The sequence below is a fragment of the Enhydra lutris genome, unplaced genomic scaffold, assembly GCF_002288905.1.
Source record: "Enhydra lutris kenyoni isolate GAN:26980312 unplaced genomic scaffold, ASM228890v2 scaffoldscaffold35, whole genome shotgun sequence".
In the NCBI taxonomy this organism is placed as follows: Eukaryota; Metazoa; Chordata; class Mammalia; order Carnivora; family Mustelidae; genus Enhydra; species Enhydra lutris.
In genome coordinates, this window is record NW_019154119.1 from 22,240,812 (window position 1) to 22,267,550 (window position 26,739).

Sequence of the window (26,739 nt, forward strand, 5' to 3'; positions counted from 1 at the left end):
CAGCAGGGACCCCCCCCCCCGGGTCAGCCTGGCCCCCGGAGCACCCCCTGCGCCCCCTTCCTGTGGCCCCGGCCCCACACTGCACAGCGAGCCTGTGTCCCCTTGCTTGTCCCATCTCCCCAACCGGCCCGCTCCCCAGAACACAGATGCCCTCACTCTTGGTGCAGCAGCTTGGCCGCCAGGGTCCCCACACGGAGAAAATGCAATCTTCCTTTTTCCGATGGCCCTTCTTTTTTTTTTTTTTAAAGATTTTACTTATTTATTTGACAGATCACAAGCAGGCAGAGAGGCAGAGAGAGGGGGAAGCAGGCTCCCCGCCGAGCAGAGAGCCCGAGTGGGGCTCGATCCCAGGACCCCGAGATCATGACCTGAGCCGAAGGCAGAGGCTCGACCCATGGAGCCCCCCAGGCGCCCCACCCGACGGCCCTTCTGAAACCCCACAGCTTTCCCAGCGGAGCGTTTCCTCAGGGACGCGCCTCCCCCGGGCTCTTCCCTCCCCCGAGTTGCGGTTTTGTTGAGCCGTGCGCAGCCTGCACAGCGGCTCCTGTAGAAGCTGCGAGGCTCCCTCCATGAGCTGCTCTTCCTTCAGGGCTCTGCCTTGGGTGCCGCTGGGCTCCGCACACAGCAGAGTGAACGCTAACTCGGTGGTCGGTCGTCAGGAACGCTCCGTGGGGGGGCTGCCAGGCCCGCGCCAGGGCTCCTTGGTGTCCCCTCTAGGGGACGGTGCCTTGCAAGCAGCTTGTCGTAAGGCAGAGCGGCCCGCGCACCGCCCCTCGGGGTCTGACGGAGCCCTGACGCCTCACGACCTTTCTGCATCTGGTTGTGACCCCCTCGTCCTGACGTGTGGGGGAAGTGACCTGTGCTTGGGAGACATTTTGAGGTGCCCTGGTCTTCTGCCTCGGGGGACCTTGGATGGGCGAGGACGTCACAGATGGGGGAGGCGTCCTGTCCTTGTGATGGGAGGAGGTCGTCCTTGTGGCTCTTCTCTCGCCAGCCCGTCTGCCGTGTGGAGCGGAATTCTCCCAGCGCTCAGCTTCGCCGTGTGGAACTGACTCACACGTGTGGGAATATTTGCTGTGTCGGTACACGGCCCCACGGCCACCTGTCCCGCAGGGGTCCCTTGGCTTAAAGATGATGTGTGAAGGGCGCCTGGGTGGCTCGGTGGGTTAAAGCCTCTGCCTTCAGCTCAGGTCATGGTCCCAGGGTCCTGGGATTGAGCCCCACTCGGGCTCTCTGCTCGGCGGGGAGCCTGTTTCGCCTCTTTCTCTCTGCCTCTGCCTACTTGTCATCTCTGTCAATAAGTGAATTAAAAAAAATCTTAAAAAAAAAAAAAAAAAGATGATGTGTGAGCCAGTGGCTGGGTTTCAGGGTCCTGGACTGAAAATTCTACTTGGATGATGTTGAGCAGGTCACACCTATAAATTAGGGACAACAGAGATACTTTTCTCACAAAATTGTTGTGAGGACCCGGTGAGGTGATACAGGAAAATGCTTTGTCATTGCCGAAGTGTGAGCAGAGGGCCCGCGTCCCTGGGACCCATCCGAGCACCTCAGACGACAGCGGGCGGCGACTGCGTCCAAAACCAAACGGCCGGAGTCGGCCCCGGGTTCAACACGTCCTCCTCCTGCTCCCGCTTCTCCTGATGGTGTGACCAGATTAGCCTTTCGGTTCCAGACAGCACGTACGGACCTTCCTGCACACATCACATCTATCTCTTATGTTCTCGGTACGAACGAGGCAGCTCAGAATTAAACCAGACCCATCCTGATGCGTCTTTGCAAAGCGTAAAGCGTCTGCTCCTGGGGCTTCATCGGAGGTGGCCCGGCGCGCAGGGTGGGGCCCCGGGACAAAGCATTCCTGCGCGGTGGAGGTCTGCTTGGTGTTTTAAGTAACACAGGTAGCTCGCCGGATGCCTCCCTCCCCCACGCCTCTCATACCGGGCTCCCGCACCGCCGCCAAAATGCCGGGGCTCGGCCGTGTCCCGCAGGCCTTCGCGTGCGGGAGCCGCGCCCTGACCGCCTGCCCATCTCTCCACAGATGGAGGTGGACGCCGAGGAGAAGCGTCATCGCACACGGTCCAAAGGGGTTCGAGGTATGTCCGTGCGTCCCCAGGCCCCGGGAAGCCCTTCGGGGTCCCTTCATCCTGGGGAGCCGTGTGCCCCGTCCGTCCAGACCCCTGCTCTGACCCTACCCTCGATAGCGTTCTGCGGGACCGGGGATTGTGAGAGATGATAAATATCGATCTCTTTTCCATCTCTCTGCAGTTCCCGCGGAACCAGCTGTACAAGAGCTCTTCAGGTCAGTTCTCGGGGGGCAAAACGCGTCCCCATTAACAACCGAGAAAACCCAGCCTCGGAACAGGCAGACGGCTCTCCTGGGCTCACCAGGGGCTTGCCCCGCCTGGCCGCTCTGATGGAAGACCTGCCGACTAAAAGCACCCCTAGTTGCTCCCCAATTTCTCTCCGGGCGTCCTCCCTCCTGACGCTCCCAAGCACTCGGCCACCCCCCTCCGAGCAGCACGGCCCCGTATAATTCCCTCTTTCCCTTTGCAGCTGTCCCACACCTGGCTGTGATGGCAGTGGTCACGTCAGTGGCAAATACGCAAGACACAGAAGGTAATGACCACCTTTTTCACAATGAGCTGTGTACACCGGCTTGTCTAGGGACCCAGACCAAAGGGTGACCTTGAGTGGGGGGTGTTCTTGGGAAACAGCGAGTGTTGTCTTTTCTCCTCTCTGATGTGAACTTAGCCTTTGATGTCACGTGCATGGTTTTCAGGCAGAATTTGATAACATGTAAGAAAACACAAATTACGAGCAGCCTTAAACTCATTTTCCACACACGCAGCAGCATGCTAAGAACCTCCCTCTGCTTCATGGAGATGACCTGCTTGTCCTTACCCATTTGTCCATTCTGGTCGCTGCAGCTGGTAAGTTACGGAGCGTAAATGAGGGTGTGACCTTCTTGATCTTCCTGCAGGAAAGGAAGCCCAAGCTGGCACCTGGGCGTCCACAGGGGGAGGTTAGGGCCGGAGATCTACGTCCAGGCAGCTCCCACTCGTGAGCCTTTGGGGCTTGGATGATTATATCATTCCTGTAAATCCTGGGGTTTAGGTCCATACAGAGTTGGGTGTGGGGGACATCTCTGAGACCAGGTGGCGGGGTCATTATCGCTAGGAAGGCATCACAGCAGAATCGTGTCATGCAGCTCGGGCTGACAGTCACGAAGACATCGATCTTCAGATTGACTTTTCCATCAGGAATTTCTTCTTGTGATACTACTGCAGCCGTACCTTTCAGTGGAAGATGCTGGTTCTACGGAGTTAGAGAGTTTACAGGCTCTGTAATACATTTCTAGCTAATCGTCCACAGACTAGATTGCGAGGACTAAGGTCATTCGTCCTAACAAGCCATCAGGAACCAAGCCCACGTGATGGAGGCTCAGACGCTCAAGCAGGCTTTTCGGCCACACCTCGGGGTGACCTTCCTTTACTGCCTGACGTTTTATTTCCTTTTCAGCTAAGCATTAATTTATGGGTGAAATCAAGCAATTATTTTGATTGTCCTTCAGTAAAATCAAGGGAAAAATTAGAAATTACTCCCCAAGTCCCCATGCTAGCGTTGAAGGAGACAGAGATTTTAATGAGCCTCCATGACGCAGTGGTTAGCAGACTTCTGTTACATACTAAGGAATGACAGGCTGGTTTTTAAGGGAATTTTGTGATTTAAAACATTAATTTATCATTTTATTATTGGTCCTGTGTATTACAGTAAATTACCAAGCATTGAAGTTAAACAGTTTCTTTAAAGTATTTATGTTGTCTTATAAAGTTATATGCATGTAAACTCTTAAGTCTAAAAATTTTTAAAACCACATTGCTTATATTTTCAATGAAAAACAATTTAGCCAACCATGAATGAAATCAAGTTTTCCCTTCATCATGTCTTGATTAGTCAGTAGTTAAACTGTACCATCCTGTTACTAAAAGATACGATTACGGTTGGCTAAAAAATTTGGATTAGATGTCCGCTAGAGTAATTTGTTAATCACAGTTTTTCAGGAAAATCTATAAAGTCTCCAAAGAATCCGTTGAAGCACATTCTTATCCCAGGTGTGTCCCATGCAGCTGGGGGTGCCCGGGTCCCCTCGAGGTCTCCCTGTGCCATCCCGTCCCTGTGTAAACAGGAACTGAAGCTTGGCTTGGAGATGGTGCGAAGACAGCCAGGCTGCATTTTCCTTTGAGACACGGTGCTGGTGTGAGCACAGAACACCTCAGATCTTACGGGAGTGAGGAAGGTGGCACACCAGAGAAGGGTCACAGAAACAGCCAATGTAGACAGTTTTTCAACAAATGGTTTAAATTAAAAGGCTGTCATAATTTTTACGATGTACCGTATTCTATGTAATTATTAGAATTCCTGATATTTTCGTAGGAATAAGTCATGTGGTGCTCACGGAGGAAGAACAATCTTCCAGGATGGGGATAGGTTCTCGCTTCCCTGGGGCTGCTAGCCAGTCCAGGGGGCTTGGGCAGATCATTTAACACTTACAGACTTCAGTTTCCTTGGTTCTAGAATGAGATGCTTACAGACTTGTTACGTAAAACCAAATACACTCAGAACTGACGTCACTGGTGTGCCCGTTCTCAAGAGGAGTGTCAGTGTGGTACCAAGGGAAGCTTTCTGAGTTTTGTTGTTGATGTCTGCGTATTATCAATGGCTTCCTATTCGGTATAGTTGGCACGCCATGCTAGGTTAGTTTCAGGGCTACAACACGGTGATTTGACAACCCTGTACATGATGAGTGCGGCCCCGCCTCTCCCCACATGGCTGTATTACAGTAGCGTTGACCCGTATTCCCTGTGCATCCCCGGGACTTCTTTATTCCATAGCCGGAAGCCTACCTCCCACACCCTTTCATCCATTTTGCCCCTCCCCCTCCTTCCTCCCCTCTGGAAACCACCACGTTGTTCTCTATACCTATGAGTCAGTTGCTAGTTTTTTGTTTGGTTGTTTGTTTGGCTTTTTGTTTGTTTGTTTATTTTAGGTTCAACATATATTTGCTTTTGTCTGACTTATTTTACGTAGCATAATACCTTCTAGGTCCGTCCACGTTGTTGCAGATGGTAAGATTTTTTTCTTTTTGTGGCTGAATAATATCCCATTGTGTGTACACACCACGTCTTTACCCATCTTCTGTCTATGGACACTGGGGCTGCTTCTGTGTCTTGGCTATTGTGGACAGTGCTGCCGTAAGCATAGGGAGCATATATCCTTTTGAATTAGTGTTTTTGTCTTCTTTGGGTAAATACCCAGTAGTGCGATTGCTGGGTTGTAGGGTGGCTCTATTTGCAACTTTCTGAGGAACCTCCATGCCGTTTTCCAGAGCGGCTGCACCAGCTTGCGTTCCCACCAACAGTGTAGGAGGCTCCCCTTTCTCCGCATCCTCGCCAACACCTTTTGTTTCCCGAATGGTTAATTTTAGCCGTTCTGACTGGTGGTGTCTCATTGTGGTTTTGATTTGCATTTCCCTGGTGATTATATATGAACAGTAATTTTCAACCAAGGGATGACGTTTAAATTTTTCAAACTGAAAAGGTGCTTATGGTAGCAGACGAGACTCACGTGTACAATAACATCTTATGACTGGGGCTGTTTCAAGTCTGTACTATTTCAATCATTTCTGGCTTTGAGAGATTTCCTGCTGTGGAAGCTTCTCCCCTCTGACAGCTCTTTTGTATACACACCTGCACACACCCTACAGCACAAGTGTGACCTCTGCTGTCATGTCCCTGCTGAGACCCAGCCTCTGCCAAAAGGACAAGAGTGGCAGCCGGCGTCTTGGTTTTGATGAACTTACGCATCCTTTCGGTCTTTTAGCATAAAATCTTCAGTGAATATATTGCTCTTAGGGATATAATTTCATTTTATGCGCATATCATAGCCAAGTACAAAGATGTTTTACTATATGGACTGATCCATTTATCTGAACATACAAAAAGTAATTTGAGGCAAGTGGGGGAAATCTACAGTGTAAATTTTTTAAAAATATTTTAGGACATTTGATACCAACTTATAAAAAACTAACTACAGGCTAATCTTTATTTTTAGCATAAGAAAATAAGGAAATCAAAATCAAGTGCAATTTCCCTAATCCCGAGTGTCGCTCTGTGGGATACACACTTGCGCGGACCCGTGGCTGGTCACGTGGCCTCATTGCCACATGGGCTTCCCATGGGAGCTGCTGGACTTGACGGCTTTGTTAGTGACATTTCCTCAGTATGACTGAGCTGGGACTGTGGGTCTGTAAGAAACTGGGCCTAGAGCTTAGAGGAGACTCAACCACTGGGCAATATCTATGAAAGGAAAGAATACTGTGAAAAAAGAATTTGTAATTTAAGATCCCAGTAAAAAATGGGGAGAAGGTGGTAGAGCTAATGTTCTAATGTGTGTTTTATTAGACGGTCCACGCCACTTCAGGAACCGTCTGCTTGGGCGGAAGGTGATCTGTCCGTGGTGTTACCTGTGTTCACAGCTCACGGACAGTTTGAGGTTGCTGGTAAGCACATGTACAACTACACAATTTAAAGTTGAGTCAAGGAGATAAATTAGGGAAAACATAAGGGAAATAGGAACATAATTTTACCAGAAACCCAGGATGTATCCGAGGTTTGGGTATAGTCTTACATTTCGTTCTGAGTCTTCCGGCAGCCGAGGAAAAATGAGAGAAACGAAGGATGGTTTCTGTTATCTGTTAGAAGCCTTGCTTTGGCTCCCGAGCATCCACGATAGACACGTCCACACCCCCATATACGGACCAGCGGGGGCCCACGCTCAGTCACTGTCCTGCGCCCTGGAGGGACCAGGCCTCTCATGGGTCTCATCGGTGTAGCAGACACTTGCCTTCAGAAACATCGTTAGTGTCTCGACACGTGAATCTGACGTCTGCTTTTCCCACCTGAGGTTCTATGTTACTGGTGTATGATATGACAAAAACACCGTGAACTTTGCCACCAGGGCCAGCAATAGTTCTCCCACTAGAAACCAAAGTACTGACGCAGGCTCCTCTGGCCGCGGTGAGCCCAACCTCTTCCTTTGGGCCCATGGTCACGTGGCCTTGTGCCGGGCCCAGCACATTCCGCTCCTCTGAGTGCGTGAGTCTTCTCTTAGCGGTGCTTACATAAGGAGGCTAGAGACGGTCTTGGATCTTGAACGTGGGTCCAAACCCAGGGCTTCCTCTGCACAGGGGAAAACACACTCTTGGGCATCCTAAGTGGGTTTTCCAAAGTCTTAGCCGCCCAAGTTCAGGGACAGGAGCTTCCCAAGCTCCCTCGGCTCTCCTCCCCACCACGTCCCCTCCCAGAGCGCAAGCACTGTGACCTGGAAGCATTGGAGGCACCCATGGGTGTAAACAAGTAGCTTCCCACATGCACGCAGCTGTCCCTCCAGTGGGGAGGTGTGGAACAAGTGCCTGGATGCCGCACACTTGGAATTAGGGAAGTTGCTGGCCTGTGGCTTTGTTGGCAGGTGGGACTCATGCGAACCCCACCGAAACCCCACGCATGCAGTGAATGACGCCACAGTGCAGGGCGTCCGTCCCAGCAGAGCCAGACCCCAATCCCCGGGCTGAGGGGAGTGCCACGGGCTAGGATGGGAGGCCCCCAGCATTTTTCGGTGATGTCCCCCAAATCAAGGATGGAGATCTAGAGAAAGGGTGGAGACACGGTGACAGGAAGCCCCACGGATAGTCTTCATCTAGAATCGTTTGAATGGTTTAACTATGTGATATAAAGAGATGATGTCATTAACCCGGAGCATTGCCTGTACTAAGATGTGAGCAAGATGCCAAGTGCCAGAACATTGTCCGTGGTAAAGACAAAGTCAAACAATGTTAGAAAGGAGTGGACCTCTGTAAACTGAATTTATCACCAAAACAGTGGCCAGTTTACTGTTCTTAAAGTGTTTTTAAATTTTTCCCAATACCAGTTAGAAATAGGGACAATAAAAATGTATTTACATCTTTACAGATTAATTCTAAACCACGTACAGGAGTTTAAAATTTAGCCTTTTTTATACTAGTTATACACAGGCTGGAACATTTGAAATGACCGGATTTGCTTACTCTTTTCTGAATAGCAATTTTTGTGTAAGCTCTCTAATGAGAGAAGGTGGGGGGAGAGGGAGGAAGCCCTAATGATGATTCATTCTTCACTTCTCTATTTTGTCCCCCTCTGGATTTACTTCTGCAATTTAACGGATTTCATTTATATTTACCCTTCACTTCAATTTTTAAAATTATTTGCTTGTTGAGCGCAGGGTCTGATGGAAATTTGACCTGAAATTTAGCGTCAGAGTCTCGCCTACTCAACAAGTCCCAGGAGCTAGGTGACGGGTGTGGGCGTTCTGTTTAAATCCTCTCCAGTGTAGAAAATCCAGAGTCAAATCAATGGATCTTGAAACTTTAAAATTAAAAGCTCCAAATGGTAGCTTTTCTTTTTTATTAGAAAATCATCGGATTCTCCCTGGCTTGTTGTGCACACTCCTCATTCAGAGCCCCCGTCCGTACAGCTCTGCACCCACCGGTGTGGTCGTCATGGCGGCAGCTGGGCCCAGTGATCGCCCATCTTCACGGGAGCTCGTGCTGCAGCTAAAGTCGGGCTTGCTTCCTGATGCGTGCACGCCTCATTTGGATTCTGCCACAGCCCAGGGGCTGTATTATTCATGCCTTGACAGAGAGCACTCACTAAAAGCCTTGGAACAGAGCCAGGTACTGGCGAGAGAGAGTGGAGCATCGCGACGTGCAAGTGAGAGAAGCGTCTACAATCCAAAGAAAAAAGGGAAGAAGAAGAAGAAACAGGGAGGAAGGCAGAGAGAGAAACAGGGATCCTTGTACCTCCCTTTTGCCGGTTTTTATATTGATGGAAATTTCATTTGCATTAAAATAAAATGCCCTAAAATAATTGCATTTTTTCCTAAGTACGCTTGAAAGTTTAACACAATTTTCCACATTTAATTGCAAAGCTGATTTTAATTAGCAAGGCCCTGCGTGTGAAAAATGAGGATTCACTGGGGTGCGCGGAGCACGCGGCGGTGCTTGCCGGCTTCTCTAATTAATGTACGGCGGCCGTACAACAGGGCACGCTGCGGGGTGTTTGTGAAACATTCTGTGCACGAAGCCACTCAGCCTGTCTGCTGCGTTCTACTTCACGAACCCGCGAGAGTAAAGAAGCCCCTTGTTCCTGAAGAGACGTCGCTGTGCCTGCCATCACCCCGTCCGTGAACTTCACGGCGTGCCTGTCCTTTGTCCTGTTTGTCACAGGAATTACACATCGGAAGTTCGGGCGTTTATATCCTAACATCAGTTTGATGCCTGGCACGGCAGCCCATGGAGGCAAAATTTTGAGATCTCAGGACTTCTGTGTGTGAAGTAGACTCGGAGCAAGTGGGTTCCCAAACTGGTCACTCACGGCTGATTCTTGTTGTACATGTGCAAACACACGAGCTTCAGGCACGGTCTTTTCAGACTGAGGTAGCTCTTAACCTTTATCGTCACAATATGTCTTTAAGAAGCTCGCTGACCGCTATCCTGAAAAAGCCATTTGCCTGCACTGGCCCGCGGGACGTCTGCCCAGAGGGACAGGTCTCTGGCCGTTGCTTGGTCCATTACACACGGTAGAGCACAGTGTGACGGACTCTGTGTGTTTAAAATGGAAAAACAAAACACGTCACACATTGCAGGGCTTCTCTGTGCCGCTGACGAACCTAGGTATGTTTGGAGTAATTCCGTATTGGAAGAGAAGGCCCGTGGGCGTTTCAGGTAGTGTCCACAAGCCTCAGCCAGGAAGCGCGCGCGCGACGCTCACCACCCGTACTGGCCGGGTCTGCGCGTAGCAGTTATAATCTGGGTCTCTTTCTCAGCTCGTGGTTAACATATAAACTCGGCTTTGCAACAGGCATACAGTATTCATTAGAAATTGGTATGTCCACAGTTACCACCTTGGGTTTAGCCCCCGAAACACCCACAGTTCCGTTCTGACCGCCACTGTCTGCGTCGCGATGATGGCAAATGCAGGGCGGCCACTTTCTAGAGGGAATGTGTGGAGAGGCGGGCTCCTGAGGTGGTGAGGAAGGAGGTCGGAGGGGCTGAGCCGCGGGGGCGACCACCAGGGCTCAGCCACAGCTGGTGGCTCTTCCTCCAGGGACAGCAGGGGCCGACACGGGGCTCCCCATGCTGCAGGATGCACATTCCCCAAGTTAGGGAGTGAGGGTGGTGGCCGGGTGTTGGGGGGCAGGATCGGGGTGGGGAAGCCCCCGCGCCAGGTCCCAGTGCGCACAGGCGAGGAGTCCAGGCGAGGATTCCAGGAGCAGCGTCCGGATTCGGTGTCATGACCGATGACTCTGGAGGGACGGCCCGGTGAGCAGCACTGTGACCCGTGCTCACAGGCACCCCCCGTCGCTGCCGACTCCCGCACGTCCAGGACTCTTGCCAGGGCTGACGTAGGAAGCGCTCATTTCTCCTGCTTCTCCAAACTCGTGTCCTGAAGAGAAAATGGTGCTTCAAACCTCAGACCCCAAAATACGATTGCAACCCAAACTCCAGCACACTGCTCCTGCCCGGATTAGTAAAAGACGGAGGGAAAAAGTGCTCGCTTGGCTCTAACATCGCACTACTTCAGTGAGATTGTGGGACTTTCCTCTGAAGGGTTTCTGTGTGTCTCATGTAACCTGGAAGCCAGGGACCGGGAGCCGGACTCGGGGGCTTCTGCTCCATCATCCAGCACCTCCGTGGCAAAGCTCTCAGCTCCCGTGTGCTTCCGCATCACAGAGGAGGCAGGAGGAGGCCTTTCTAGAAACTTGAGAAAACAAGAACTCCCCGAGAGCTGCCAACAGCGTCATCTCCGCTCTCATGCTCCATGCGGGGCCTCGGCCATCCCCGAGCCATCCCTGAACAGCACACATGACCGTCCTCATGACCGTCCAGCCCATCCCCGGAGCTAAGAGGCTGGGTCAGCTTCCCCTGAGGTAAGGCTTCTCAGAGTAGGGTTCTGTAACCCAGAACATCAGTATCACCCAGGAACTTTCCAGAAAGGCAAACGCCTTGAGCCCACCCCAGGCCTGCTGGATTAGATGCTGGGGGGTGGGGCCCAGCACTCTCTGTTTTGGCTGCCTCCCCAGGAGATCCTCATGCTCCCCGAGTTGGAGAACCCCTGCCCCCAGGAACAGGTGTGTACCCCAGACAGAGACCGGGTCCAGTGGAGTCTGCAGGTACATGCCAGAAGCTACCTGGACAAATCCATCCTCCTCTCGGCTCCCCGGTGGTGGGAGGTCCCGGAACGTCTAGTCACCAAGCGCAGACCTGGGCGGACACCACAGGACAACCTGACATCCCACCGCGCAGACTTCAGCCCTGTCTGTGACCGTGATGTGTTTTCAGCGTTTTCCAGGAACCAGAGGAAGCGGACTGTCCCCCCGCAGCCCCTAAGCGTAAGCCCGATGGTGCTGCCGTTGGCATCACTCCCAGGGCCTTCCTATGGCCGAGGAGGGTGACTTCTAACTACCTAAGAACAGTCATCCTCCGTTTTGCTCTGTCCCTTCTGTGGAGTCGTGAGACTGACCATCGAGGACACGGTGTGCACGGAAGGGGCGGGGTCAGGGCAGACTTGGCCCTGCCCCGGATGGGGACCCCTCCAGAGCCGTCTCTGGGTGTTGTGTTATGCACACAGGAGGGATCCCGAGGTCCTAGGCCACTCGGAGCCCTAAGCCGGGCCCGCCTCGTGTGCATGCCCTGGGCCGGGGCGCCGTCTGAGAGCTGCACAGAGAGGCTGGCTGGCGGTTTCTGCCCTGCAGCCTCGGCCTGAGAGGAGCACAGGGTACTGAAGGGCCCAGGCTGGGCTAGGAGAGGCCAGGGATGTGCCCTGGGGCCGTGGGGAGCCCGAGGGGCGCTCGCCCGCCTCACTCACAGAGGGCTGCCTGGACCCGGTGTCTCCGTGAGCATTCGCAGGCCTCAGAGTGAATCCTCAAGTGGGCGCACCTTCCCCTTCCCACTGACGGGAGGCGCTGCTCTCCACTTGGATGAGTCAACAGACGCAGAAGACCCACTGCCCGTCCTGTAGCAGCCGTTCTGCGGGCCGCGAACACCAGCAAACGGTCCGCGCACCGCCGCAGAGGCGCCCCCTTACGAGTGGGTGCACCTCCTAGAGCTCCAGGGAGGGGGAGGAGCATCTTGGAAGAAATTCCGTTCGTAAATAATGCAGAGCGATTCCGTGGTGCACTGGGGCAGCGGCGAGCCCCTCCGCCCGTCCTGCGGCTCATGAATGGCGTAGCTGAGCTCCCCTGAGAGCAGGTGGGCAGGACGGGGGCGGGGAGCCGGCTCTGGCGGTGCTGTCTACCCCTCTGGAAAGCAGCTGAGCTGTGAGGCCGCCGTCTGCGGAACGGTCTACCAGATGGCGGTCCTGGTGCGACCGTCTCAGCCGAGGTCTGGGCTCGCTCAGTGTGATGGACGCGTCAGGCCCCGCTCACTTGCAGGCCTGGCCGTCCCTTAGACAGCAGCTGCTTGGCACGGGGTCCGGGAGCAGAAACTCCGTCTTGGTGGGGACGCATATGGGCACAGCCCCCCCCTCTTGTCTGGTCGCCTCACGCCTTCCTGGTGGGGGCACAGGCATGGGGCAGAGGGTGTGGGGGCAGATGGGGCAGGCATGGGGCAAGAGCGTGGCTGCAGACATGGTTTGCTCTGAGGAGACGTGGCTCATGGTAGGACACAGGGGACAATACTGGTAGCTGACCAAGAAGGGTCTTGGCCCGCAGACATCAGGGACGCTGCTGTAGCCCCTTCCCCTTTCCCCGTGGGAGCCCCTCTATGGGCGTCATAATTCTGATATAGTGACAACAATACCAGGAGGACCACATGAAGCACTTTACGGTTCAGAAATCCTGGGCCCTGGGGCGGTGGCACCGGCCCCCACGGGCCGGTCCTCCTGGGCTGCTGACCCTGCCCGGGCGGAGTCCTTCCGCCTCCAGCCCCAGCCCGCCCCGCACGCCGCGCAGAAAGCCCCGTTGGTGGTGGCAGGGCACTGCCTACCCTCTGCGCCTCCAACGAGGTGAGCGCGGTTTCCCTCAAGGACGCGTCTTCACTTACCCAGACTGACTTCTAACAAACAGGAAGAAGGGGCGGTGCAGGCACAGGAGGGAGGACTGGGGTGGGCTCCGGCACCCAGTCGCTCCTGTCCCCGCCGGGGTCGGTCCGCGGTGAGCCAGGCACACGGGGACGCTGGCCACCATGCGCTGGGGTGGGGGGAAGCCTGGGCAGGGCAGGAGCTCGGCCCTCTGCGAGCCTCCGAACTTGGCAGATGAAGAGGCGTTTGCTTTTCAGACGCTGTCTCTGACTCTCCTCCAACCCTCCCCGGGGGCTTTGATTCGCCAGCGAGGCCCCGGGAAATACTGCGGGGGTCAAAGGTGACCCACAGTCACGGTGGGGCGGTTCGTCTTCCGCACTACGGACTGGAGATGAAGGGTGAGGGGAGCTGGAGGAAACGGGGGCGGCGGCTGCAGACGCTCACGGCCCCTCTGCCCGAGACGCCCCTAACCACGGCTGCCCCGCTTTTTCTTGGATTCTGATGCATTCTTGTTGTTTTTCCAAATCAGTCTCTGGGTTTAAATTTGTCTTTCTTTTTTTTTTTTTTAATTTTTACGTAGCATCGTAACAAGAGCCTTTTCCTATGTTGTGAAGGGTTTCGGTTTCTCTGTCGGAGGCTGGCCTCCAGCCCGCGGCCAGCAGGCAGTCCGTGCCGCTCTGCTCTGATGGCTGGACAGGACGGGGTTTTTCGGAACTTTTTCGTGTTATTAACAATGTGTGATAAGTATCCTTGCAGATCGTCTTCATGACTTCGATCTTTTCACTGGGGTGCCTTGTTGTAAGGAGAAGCCTAGAGTTGAAGAACAGGAAAATGTGGTTTTCAGTTCTTTCCCGCAGAAGGAATCCGTGTCCGTTCCCCTCAGCAGACGAGAAGGCTGCCCTTGTCGCACAGCAGAGAACAGAAGATTCTGGTTTCTAAAGCACTTCCTTCCTACTTGAAAAGGAATCTTGTCATTTATAAAAGGACCAGGTTTTTTTTTAAAGATTGTGATTTTCAACAATGCCTTTTCTTGAAATTCTGGAAGATGGCAAGGATAGCAGTGGAGGCCACGGCTTCCTCTGCCCAGAGAATGATCTCCTTTAGTGTTTGGACGAGCTGCCCCCAGGGCCCCCCTTCCTCCCAGAACCCCAGGCGTGGTTCTTCCCACCGCTGAACAGAAGCAGCAGGCAGTGCTTCGTGCCAGGCAGAAAGGGCCGTGCACCTTCTTCTCTCTGTCATGGTCACCCGGCTCAGTCCTCCCTGCCACCTGCCCAGGCTGGAACCCCAAGCATGGGCAGCACAGGAGGAGCCAGTGGCCCGACCAAAGCCTGAGGCAGAAACGCGTCCGTGCAAGGACTTGAGAAGGTGGGCAGTCTCCTTGCCTGCCCTCCACCTTGCCTGCGGGTGTGTCTACAGCCATGCCTGTCATCAGCCTGCGGTTCATGGCGGTGCCTTTCCTCTGAGTCCTGTGTCTGCCACCCTGCAAACAGCCCCATGGCCCACTTGTGTCTGTGTCCCCATGAGCTGACGAGGGACCAGGATCTCCAGCCCCCACGTCAGGGCTGCCGCATTTGAACCCAGAACGGCGAGTACATCCAGACGTGCTCCTTTTGCCTCTTGATCTGTCGTGTCTCTTCAGAAGGAGAAGGGAATCTTCTTGTCACCAGGTATAATGGCATGAGACAGCCCCTTAAACTGTCCCAGCTTCATTTGTCTGGGGAAGGGACAGAGCAGTACGTAAGCCTGGGCCCTCCCTGCCCTCCCTGCCTGGGCCTCCCCGTGTCTCCACGAGGGGTGTTGCCTACCATCTACCCAAGAAGCAGTCTGAGCTTGGGGCGACCCAGCGGAGAGCAAGCCTGCTAGGCCGTGCATCTGGATACATTCTGGTCAGACTTGTCCTTCCGAATCTGAGGAAGCTGGTGGTCCACCTGTGCGACAGATCCTGGGGCTACTCCTGCCTTTGCCCGGCCACTACAGGCTTTGGGACGTCCTCCAGCTCTTTGCAGAGACGGGGTGACCAGTGGCCAGAAGCCTGGTTAATTCCTTCTCTGGGAACGGATTATGTAGGTGAGCCCCCGCCGTTGCTGCCATCCTGGCCGCTGGAGGAAAGCTCTAAGCAGGCAGCGCGCCCGGCAGGGACTGTGTAGAGGACACGCTGGGGGCGACTTCGCATGTCCAGGCCTGCTCTCCTCCACTGCCTCAGACCCCAGGCTCCGGAGAACACGGATCTCACCTTGGGCACCTGCGCCCTGAGCGCTGAGCACGGCGTGGACTCAGGGGCCGTCACCAGAGGACACCTGGGCTCCGTCTCTGCCCGATGCCCCAAGAATTATCCTCAGGTTTAATTCCTTAATATCAGTTAAATATGTGGCACAATACAGAATAGATCTAGTCAAAATTCAGATTTCTAAATTATAGAATTATAGCTTTTCTCCCCCTGAAAATAAGAAACTGTGTAGAGTACTTTGAGAGCATTTTCATAGATTACTTTTTCTATTGCTTCAGTTCCGGGTTTGAACATCTTACAAAAGTCTCTGTAGGTTAGGGACGGATGGGAGTTCAGGTGCCGACAGGCCCAGCGATGCCTCACCTCCGTCCTGCTGTCCATCCCCCATGCCCACAGCCTATGGGGGCTCCTGGGAGGTGGCTTATCGTGGCCCGGAGCTGCCCGGAGGGTCCGGCCTGACCGTGGGCAGGCCAGGTGATGGTTTTGTGAGCCTTCCTGGGGCCACTGCTGAGGCAGGCCCAGCCCTGCCCTTGGCGACAGCCTGAGACACACCCGGTAAGGAACGTAGTGGACAGACAGCACGACACAGCGACTGCCTCCTGGAGCAGGGGACCCCGCAGGGGTGAGCAGATGGGGGAGACCGAGCCAGTTGCTCATTTGGGAAATCCCAGAGCTCCTGGGAGCTACCTGGACGCCAGTGCGTGGTCACGTGACCCCGCAGACCCCCCCCCCCAGGATGATGCTCCGCTGGGTGAACCCCCGAGTACTCGCGGGCACACCCCGCCCTCTAGCTCGTGTCCCCATCCTGGAAGTCGCTGTGGCGTGAGGTGAGTGGCCTGACACAGACGTGCAGGGGTGCATCAGTGGGGCTGAGGGCGGAGGATGGTGGGACGGCCCTGTGGATGCCACGCCCACGGGGACCCCTCTAGGGCCGGGCCCGGCTTTACACACATCCTGTGCCGCGTGCTCAGAAATGCTGAGCGGAGACAAGCCTTCAGGGACCATTTTAAAGCTCTCTCGTGTCACTCACCGACACAACGGCACCACGCATGTGGATCCCCGTCTAAGACACGGCTTGGACACGAGTTCCAGATTTGACATTTTGGAAAATGCAAGTTGGGAGACTTTTTTTTGCCCGGCTTTGGCTACAAGTGCCAGAAGGATCTGGAACATTTCACGCCACCTTCTACCCCCCACCCCCCCCCCCCCCGTCAAGGCAAAACAGGAACAGACCCCAGACTTCTAGCTGAGTCCACATTCAGTGTCACCCCTGCCGGAGGACGCCTCCCTTTCTGCGGCGTCTGTCTCACCAAGCCTCTGAGCAGCGGATTCCTCTGTGCGTGTGAGGAACGGCGCTTGCTTCCTTGCTTCCTTCCGTGATGGCAGCTCCTGCCCTGTGTACAATCTGCTTCCCACAGGGACCGCCCTCAGCACCCCCAAAGTGGACGGACGGTCTCCCTCGCTGGCTCGCGGTGGCTGCTCACTGAGCGCCCAAAGCCAGGCTACGTGGGAAACAGGAGGGTTCTGACTGGGAAATGACTGAAAAATGGAAGAGTTGGTGAGCAGATGGGGCGCAGGTGAGTTCTGCCTCAGTTTACCACAGAGAAGGCTCCTGGGTCACCGTCCTCATGCTTGGCCTCCGCGCCGTGTGTCCGGGGCTGTTGGGCGAGGAGGAGCATGGCACAGGGAGGAAGTGCTTCACCCCAGAGGACAGGCATCTCTCTGCAGAGACACACAGATGGCACGAGGTCCCAAGTGCCCTGAAGGAGTTACGGCGGGGCACGGTGGGGTAGAGGAGGGACGAGGCCACATCCCACTGGGCTCGTCAGTGCTCGCAACGGGGCGCCTCCCGCTGGCCTGTGAAGGGCCAGCAGGGCACTTGGTGGGGGGGACGTGGGACTGGCCTGGCCCACGGGGGAGCCTCCCACTGTCGTGTCTTCGGCCAGTCCGCGAAGCCCGCCGTGGAGGCCCTGCAATGAGACCGCCATTCGCTAAGTGCTAGAGGCGACTGCAGTGATGGACGGGACCCAGGCCACCAGGATGACCAGTTCTTCCCATGCCTGAGTGCGGACTCAGGGCGCAGGAGTCACCAGGCCGCAGGCAGGGCCGTGGGCATGGGTGTCAGCCCCCAAGGGTGCTGGTGGGCAGGGAGCCCAGGGAGGACAGAAAAGCAAGATGCCCATTGGGACGGCAGCAGCCCCCACGGCAAGGCCAGTGCGGGTGAAGCTGTGGAAGGTCCCCGCACGTGCACACGGGGTCGGGACGGCAAGTGGGGCACCAGAAGACCCTGTGGGCCCCGCCCGCGTGCAAGGGGGCAGGGGGGGCAGGACCCGGAGGCCCCGTGGTCAGCTGGTTGCAGCTTGAGGCGCAGGGGAGCGGGGAGGAGAGGCGTCTGGGAGGGCAGTGGGCCGCCAGCCGGAGAGCAGGGGCCAGTGCAGCCTCGGGGGAGCCTGGAGCACGGAGCACGCCCAGGACCATCTCAGGAACCCGGAGGAGACACGAGGGCCGGGCGCGTTTCTGAGCCCACGTGGCATTTCCACTCTCGTCCCAGACCGCCCCGGGCCGCACCTGCAGCCTGGGGCCCCCTCCGTGCGCCAGACGCTTCCCTCACACTCTTGTAACCGGAGACGCAGAAGCTCGGCGTGGCCGCGGGCCTCGCTCCCGCCCCAGGGCCAGGACGCCGGGCGCCGGTGCCATGTGAGCCCGGCTTCTCCTGGCGCCCGTGTCTGCGGCCTGGGGTCCGTCTGCGCCGTCCTTCTTCCGCTTGTGGCTGCCGCACGGAGCACGGCGCAGCCCGAGAAGCCGAGACGCCAGGGACGGCTCTTCCCCGCGAGCGCAGCTGGGGGCTCCCAGCCTCCTGTGCCCCGGAGAGCAGCCTCGGCAACACGCAGCCACTCATGGGCCGAACCGCAGCTTCAGGCTCAGCCCGTCTGATGGGTGGTCAGATACATGAGGTCAGAAGCCTCGTTCTGGGGCGGATCTTCCCGATTTCGAACGCTCAAGAGTTTCTGTGGCCCTCGGGCATTTCCCAGAAGCAAAGCAAGCGAGCGTCTCTGGGGCCACAGGCTTCTGCCGGCCGAGGCCGGGTTCCCTGTCCTGCAAACGCCCCCGGAGCTGCTGGGGACAGAATTGCCCCTAGGCCGCGGGGCTCGGAGCACCTGGCCTGCTGGCGGCCTTGTCTTCCTGGCATGTGGCCACGGAAGCGCCAGAAATGGTAACGCCCACAGGGTCCTCAGCCCTGCAGTGAGAAATCAAGCGTCCTTTTAGGAGCAACAGAATTACTCCCGGTGGCAGGTCTCCACCCGAAGGCGGACCTCCCTGGAGTCTGAGCCACACCCCGGGCCAGGGGGGGGACACCCCCCTCAGTGAGCCCCGGACCTGGCCTCCACCCGGACTGCTCTGTTCCTGACCGTGCACCGGGCAGCCAGCACTGCCGGCAGCCAGCTCCCTCTTGTCTCTCCAGGCCCAGTCTTCAGATGGCCAAGCCCATGAGCCTTGGGGAACAAGGATATCCCCCTTCCATCACCTCGGTGCTCCTGGGGCCCCAGAGACACCTGGTCCGTGGTCCTTCACTCCAGACCTTTGAACGCACTGATGGTCGGAGGGGTCTACTGTCTTCTCAGTCGAGAAACCCGAGACCCGTAGTTACACAGCGACTCCCACCAGGGCCTGCAGTCTGTGAGGAAGCTTCCAGACAAGCCCTCTGGTCCCACAGCAGCGTTCATATCCCGAGCAAAATGTCTGAGAACCTTGGCATTTATAGGACTAAGACTTATCTTTCTCTTCAGAGGGAGGAGAGGTAGGCAGTTTGGGGGGAAAACGATACAAAACATTCTTGTCAACCTAGAATTATTAAATGTAGAGACAGACTGGAGAGCCACATGACAGCAGCGAGCCCGGTAAGCTGGCACCACGCCGGCGTCCGATGACCGCGCCCGCCTGGGGCCCGCGGGCACCAGCTTCCCCTCTCCAGGCAGGGGTTTCCACACCATGTGAACTAGGCGCTGCTGGATTTCTTACAAAAAGAAAGAAGTTCTACACCTCTGCTCTTACTCTGATGTAAGGAGCGCAGCCGGACTGCGTCTGAAGATTTCTCCAGAAGCCTGTCCCCTTCCCACAGACACAGTGCCAGGGCCACAAGGAAGCCTCAGTACTTGTTAGCGCAGCGTGGGGCACCCCTGGGGAGGGTTAGAGGCTTTCCACCGAAACGCCTCGTTTCTGACTGCCCGTGAGCCCACTGCTTGATAACACAAGTGCATGGACCACAGGAGGACCGACCGCGTGGTAGGTGTGGCTTGGAAGACGGTCCTTCTCCGTGGTGCCCAAAGACCTGAGCAGCTTGCCAGCAAAGCAAAGAGGGGAGGACCTACCGCCGGGAGGTTAGAGACAGAGCTGGCTCCCACGTGCGCACACACGGGGACCTCACGGCTGAGAAGACGCCCAGGGGTATCGCCCCTAAACAAAGCAGTGGGCCGGCACTGTGCAGGCCGCCGCCTCCTCGCCCCCAGCCACACCTGCCCCGGCCCTTCTGACTGGGAACCCTGAAAGGCCACAGCCAGCATCGCAGCCGCCCTGAGCACCCTCCTGCCTCTGAGGCCACCAGCCTGCTCATGAAGACTAAGGGGCTGGAGAGAGATGGAATGGGACAGCCATGCCACGTTCAGAGAAGCCAGGACAGACCCTGACGGGAGGAGCATGGTGGATGTCCCAAATTTGCCCTCAAAGCACCTTTCCCGTGAGCTGTCACTCCCCTCATTTGAAACAAACAGGGCGACAGCCGTGGCTTTTCCCCAGACTCTGGGAGAACCGCCTGTTCGACGCGAGTGGAGCCCTCCTCAAGGAAGTCTCGCCTGTCTTGTCACCTGGGTTTAGGGGCGACAGCGGACAGTCCCTGGGAGCGCGGAGACCCGCAGCCAGGTGGGCGGTGCCCGGTGAGAAAGTGTAGCCAGCGCAGTGGAGCCCTGGCCGGGTCTGCACGCTGCTGACTCCTTGCGGGGTGGCGAGCCTGGTGAGGCAGTCCGTGGGGTGCTTCCGTGGGAGCAGGTTTCTCGGGGACGCTGGAAGGTAAATAAGGAATGAACATAGCTCGTCCCGCTGGGATGTTCCCCAAACACGGGGTGGGAAGCCCCAGAGGCACGTGGAGTGGCTTGTACGGTTGCCCTGCGACCGAAAATGGACACGCACAGCAGCTTGTGGCTAATCATTGCCACAGAAATTAAAACCAGGGCTACGTGGTGAAGAAAACATTTTTAATCCTCCCTATAATGGCCAGATTTTAAGGCTCATCATTTGCAGCCTGATGCCCATTAAACTGTGGAGTGGCTTTGAAAACCCGTGCGGAGGAAGAGCTCATATATTTTGCAGCAGCTTATTAGAAAATGCGTATTTAAGAAGCTTCACAGTTTCTATCAAAGGCATATTTTGCCTGGAGCGCGTGCGGGTGTGTATGTGTGTGAAATGTTGTCTCTCGCTTATATACCTGCGCTACGGTGTCCAAATGGGTCCCCTCCAGCCCAAGTAACCTGCACACATCTCAGTCTTCAGCCATACCGAGACCTTAACCACTACACAGCTGAGTACTTTCCTGAGTACTTTCCAACCCATCGAGACGCAGTGCCGTGTCCTAGAGCACTGGACAGACGACCGCCTGGCACGTATTTGAAGAAGGAAATCTTCAGCTTCTTGTTTTGTGGGTTTTCTTGTGAATTTGCCCCCAGCACAAACACGCAAGCCACTTGCCTCTCGGTTCTTCCCGCTCGTCTGAATGGCGCAGGTGCGGGACGCGTGCTGGTGGAGGCCGGGCGGCAGGGACGGCGCTGCCCCGGCGTGAGGGACTGTCAGCATACCCGGTGCTGCAGCACTAAGGGTCACCACGGCGTCCGTGCCTGCGGTGGGACCAAGAGGAGCGCCCCCTCCCCAATGACGCTGTCCTGGCTACTGCCTCCACGGCGTTCAGTCTCTCCCTCTGTGTGGTCGTCGTGGCCAGTGCTCAGTGTGGCCCACGGCCCTTCGGGGCAGGAGCGTTGGTGCCGACGGTGTAAATGTTCAGCAAGAGCAAGTTGTTGACCGCGTAGCCCCCAGCGGTGTGTGCTTGTGCGGGTCTCACCCAGGGCTCGCTCCTCCAGCCAGCGGGGACAGGAGGCCCCAGCTGCCGTGCTGGCAGGGCTGCAGGGTACGGACGGGCTCCTGGGACAGGTGCTTTTCTGGTGGCTGTTCATTTCCACCCTCCCTGTGCCTGACGGAGAGGTGCCTGCTTAGTGGACAGGAAGTCTGCTCTGATGCGGACTGCTGGGTTGAGCCCGTGCACGTCACTTAAACTCTCTGGCCTCAGCTCCTTCATTTTCTAGCTGAAAAGGTGGACTCAGTGATTTCCAAGGCTCCTTCCCCGGCCGGACCTCACAGCTCCGAGAGAGCGGTCATCGTCACACGGGACATGGGCTCGTAAGGGCCTGGCCACTTTGGGAAACCTTGTTAACTACTTGAGATTTTAGCTAAAATAGAGTCTCTGTGTTTTATAGAGCAGGGTAATTTTCTAATCTTACTGGCAAGAGGTAGCTTGGTTCTTGGAATAACTTTATCCTCACATTCTCAACATCATAGTTTGTAAACGGCCAAGAGAGTAGGCATTGTTCTGTGGAGGAAGAGGGGACGGCACACGTTCGCTGAAAGCCAGATGCTGGTAGAATCGAGGCTGAGAACGGGTGGGGCCACACCAAAGGTGTCAACAACACTCATCCATTGAACAGAGGGACTGAAGACCCACCCCGTCACTTGGCACAGTGGGGATTTAAGGTAATAGCTATAAGGTCCCTAAGTCAAGTCCCTAAGCCAAGGAGAAAACTAGTAAGGGAAATGCCTATTCAAAAGCCAAGCTCCCTATAAGGTAGGGTTGACACAGTTGGTGCTAAGTATCGAACAGTGCAGAGGTCTCCAAGGAAGAGGGCCCTGAATTCTGGGCTGGTCAGGAGTGACTCGGAGGAGAGGATGGAACTGGGGTCGCCGGGGGTCCAAGAGGGAGAGTGGTCATGGGTGGGTGAGGGACTGTAGGAGGAGAGGCAGGGGAATGGTTCACCACCACGAGGGCTCCGGGCCACGCTATGGGGTCTAACATCGTAGAGGGAGGACAGAGCCACATATTTCAGTTCTTTAGAATGAAGTAGACAATGTCCAAGTTCGAGAAAGAGTTGAAAACACTTATTAGCTCATGCTGCCTTGAAGAACTCCCTGAAATGGTGGCCAAGCCTTTGCTTCTCACAGGCAAAGGGACTCTGGGAAAAACAATGGGGTTGGGGGGCAGCCGCGGAGTTCAGGAAGCAGCAGAGCCAAGTGTCTAGGACCGTCTGATCCAGTGGTCAGTCGCCTGCCCCAACAGCAGCAGCATCGTGGTCGCCCCGGAGAGACCTGACCCTGAACCCCCTAAACCTCGGGAGTTAGTGGCACCAGACACTTCCAACGATGGATCTGATAGCTGGGAAACTGGCTTCACGTGTGCGGAGGGGCAGGACCCCTTCATCTACCACTCTGATCCTGAGCCGGATGAAGCAGGCCCTTTTCCCCCGAGATGTGATACGCTGAGCCAAGTGTTCTCTGGGGGGAACGAACCACAGGGTCCCTGAAGGCCGAGGGCAGACAGGAGGGCCGGGTGGGCGTCTGTGTCCGGAATGCCCAGACCTGAGTGTCTCTGCACTGGTTTCCAAGCATGTCATGTGCTGGGGGAAACCTGTGCTCTACTGCAGCACGGCCAGATGGAGCAGCCTGGTCTGACGCCCACAGTCACCATGGTCCTGCCCTGTGTGCAGGGGGCATGGAGATGAGATGAGACATGCGGAAACCTCTAAACAGAACAATAGAAAACAACCTGGAGAAAACAGAGATTATGTAAAAAGAAGGAAATCCTCCCTTAAAAATGGAATATTCTCAAAGAAATGGGAAGACAGTTACTTAGAAAACAATTAGGACCCCAAAGAAACTTAAAAAAATACACAGGAAGTAAAAACGCAAGGCTTGAAGGTAAAGTCGAAGGAATGTCGCAGTTAGAGCACAAAACTCTGGGGGAAACAGAGAAGATAAGACCATTGCAAGAGGCAGCTTCAGAAACACAGCATCCAGACCCTAGAAATCTGGGACCGGAGGAACCAGGGAGGATAAAATAGCACCAGAAGCAAATGCAGAATTTCCCGAGCCAACTGCAGAATCGCCCAGCCTGCCAGGCACGCGGCACAGGAGGTGAGCACATGCCCCAGCCCGACAGACCTGCCGGGAACCTCAGGACCCCCTGCATCCTACAGAGGACCGAAACTCGTCATAGTAGTGGACTCCGTGTCCAGTCGCCAGGACCTGGACACGAGAAAGGAGGCGGCGCTCACACCCAGAGTGGGGCCATTGGAGTTTTGTCCCTGGGTAGGCCGCCGTGGTAGGCAGGGCCGTGCAGGAACACGTCCACACACACAGTCTCCCAACACTTCCCCGCTCACAGGCCCTTCTTCCGTGAGCGCCTGGAAATGCGCCGCACCCACATGAGAGGCCACGGAGGGTGGAGGGCGGCAGATCCGGCACAGAGCGAGGGCAGGGCACTCCCGTGATGGGTGACGGGGTTCCCAGATGGACGGATGTCTCGGGGACAGACCCTCAGAGCAACGAGGCAGAGGCTCCTTCAGGCCAACAGGGAGATGGTCCTCGTGGGCTGGTGTTTGCGCCCTGCAGGGAGTCGAGGGCTTGAGGACGAACACACGGATAAACCTCCTCTGGGCACCTGTGTCCCCAGTGCTGTGTGTGTCTGGGGCTCAGACGCCGCTCACAGCCCTCACCGTGTGGGGGATGGCATCGGCCCTCTTTCATTTGCGGAGACGTGGCCCGTCCTTCCCACGGGGACAGCCACATTGCTCGCCGTCTGTCTGTCTCCTGCCCCACCCCGGCTGTGATGCCATCGTCTCCATCAGGCAACTGTCCATGCGTCCCTGGGAGGTGAGTGTGTCTGCGCTGCTCCGTGAGGCAGGTTCTTAACTGGGGACAAGGGAGCCCCTCGGCCTCATTCCTTCAGGAGAATCTGATGTTTGCCAGCCACAAGACAGACATCGGAGAAACGGACACGTTACAGTTTTCCTCCGTCCTCGTGGCAGCCCCGTAACAGGGAAGCTTTTGTCTTTCCGGTTCAGGAGGTGACATGGGGACAAGGGAGTGTCCAGCCTCTGTGATGCTCAGCTGTGGGCCTTCAGCAAGACCCTCAACGTCTCCGGCGCTTCAAAAGGGAGTTAGAGTCGTTTCTATGCCACGGAGTTGTGAGGGTTTGGGGATCAGTATCTGCAGACGGTAGAACGCGGGAAGCCGCTGACTCACGCTGGTCTCGCCGAGCCGGGATTAGAACTCATGGCTCCAGAATCGTGTCCAAATATTACTTACGTTATTCTAAGTAATTATTCTAAGCGCGGCACAACGGAGCCTCTTCAAACAGTGCCACTGGTAGAGTGTCCTCCGCGGGAGAGGAGATGACCCAGAGCGCCCGTGAGCCCGTGACCCGCTTCCGCCAGCCCGCCTCAGCGCCAGGGGCAGGTCCCCTTCTCTCACTGGCCATTGTCAGGACGAGTTGGAGCAGGATCATGCCACTGAATCCTCCTTTCGGTTACGGAGACCTTATCTTCCGTTTATATTAAAATCAGATCAGTGAAAACGTCAGCAAAGAGACCATTGAAAATAATAGAGCAACCAGGCTGGAGAGCTGGCATGACACAGTATTTCAAGTGTAAATGTTCGCGGAGGGCAATGAACCCATTTTCTAGAATGACCTGATGGGAAAGGCTCAAGACCCCTGGAGTTGGGCGAACGCCAAGAGGCTGCCGCAGCTGAGAGGACCGTCACCCTCCCACAGCACGGGGACACTCCGGGAGCGTGGGGCTGAGGGGACCCCTGGCTGATTCGGTGCAGTCTTCCTTTGCAACTTCCAGTAACTCCAGTGAGACGCACACATGGGCGCTCTTGTACCGAGAGTGACCGTGGGACCAGGGCTCCACGCTTCTGCTGTGCGGGCCAGAGTAGAGAATGCACCTGCTGTAAGTCTCAGATGCTGTGTAGTCTATAAAGGGTCTATAAAGTCTATAAATGGAGGAGGGGACACGGGAGGTAGGAGCCTGTCGACACCCTGCAGACGAGGACCGGGGACCCGGGTCGCCTCTGCACCTTGCGTGTGCCGAGACCGGCCACCGCAGGGGCTGACGGGTACAGGGAGCCCTGCTCAAAGCATCGCCAGGGGTCTGTGAGGAGACCCAGATGGTCTCCCGCCATCCCCACGCGGCTGTCAGCCGGGACCTTCGCGACAGATTGCTCTAACTTTGCTGCTCTCCCGGAACATGCTCCTTTCTGTGACTGGAGGAACAGACACAGCTTTCTTGAGGTCCGAGTTCTGGAATCCTGAGCGGCCACCTGACGCTCGGCCCTCCCTGACCCGTCCTCCTCGTCACCCTGCGGCAGCCGCTGTCCTCTCCACCGGGGGCTCACTCTGCAGACACCCACTGCACACCCACGGTGTCCCAGACGGCTGGCTCAGGCCCACCCACGGGCTTGCTTATCACGACGGGGACAACCAGCATGCTAGCCCCTGGCCACCGCGGCTCTGGGACACTGGAAATGTGACTCGCGTGACTGAGGAGTTAATTCTTTTAATTCTCTTCAACTTTAATCACACAGCCACACGTGACTGGCAGCTGCCGTACTGGGGACTCCCAACTCCAACATGCACAGGCGATAAAACACAGGCCGTCTTCTAGTCTCGTGAAGGAGAACCCGCCACCCCAGGACAGGGCAAGGGCTTCCACTTTTAATAACTGGAGGAAACCATGGTCTGTTCCTTCAACAAATACTCCTCCACCCCCGGGCGTCGGCAAGGCTCCACTGGCCACCACGGGAAGTACGCCGCTGGGGCCTGATTGTGCTACTGAGGAGCAGAACTGGGAACTGAAGCAACAGCACAGACCCCAGACTCTCAGCAGAGCTTGGACGCTCCCGCGAGCAGGGGGCATGGAGGATGGGCAGCCACGCACCTGCCGCGTCTGTTTACCAGGAGCTTCCCCCTCCTGTCAGCTTCCCGGTTATTCCCAGGCTCTACCGTGCATTCCATGTGTTTTCTGGAAAGCGGAGACCGTCCAGGGTCATGGGTCTCCATCATCCTCGTAGAGAGACTCGTCCATGCTGGTGGCGGTGAGCCCAGCTGAGTCTGTGGGGGACACAGCTGTGAAGCACGCCCACCTTTATAGCCCCTGGGTGGGCCACACTGACTGCTGAGGGAGGGGGGGCAGCACCCGTCCTCGTGGGAGAGCAGCGTCTCTGCTCCTGGGGGCTGGCCACCTCATCGCAGACACGATGTTTCAGAACGTGGGTTCCAGAGGACCCACGGTCCTCCAGCTGCAG

At 56.2% G+C, this 26,739-nt stretch overlaps 1 protein-coding gene across 3 annotated transcripts in view; it reads left to right on the forward strand.

The window, feature by feature from the left end:
* The first annotated feature begins 1,349 nt into the window (after nt 1-1,349).
* The window catches only part of LOC111154049 (myelin transcription factor 1 like), a 128,428-nt gene continuing 103,038 nt past the window's right edge, over nt 1,350-26,739 (forward strand). For all 3 annotated transcript variants that reach the window (XM_022513403.1, XM_022513404.1, XM_022513405.1), the window contains exons 1-3: nt 1,350-2,093; nt 2,266-2,299; nt 2,554-2,616. In XM_022513403.1, the coding sequence (XP_022369111.1) occupies nt 2,039-2,093; nt 2,266-2,299; nt 2,554-2,616 (152 nt within the window). In that variant the 5' untranslated portion in view covers nt 1,350-2,038. The remainder of the gene's footprint in view (nt 2,094-2,265; nt 2,300-2,553; nt 2,617-26,739) is intronic.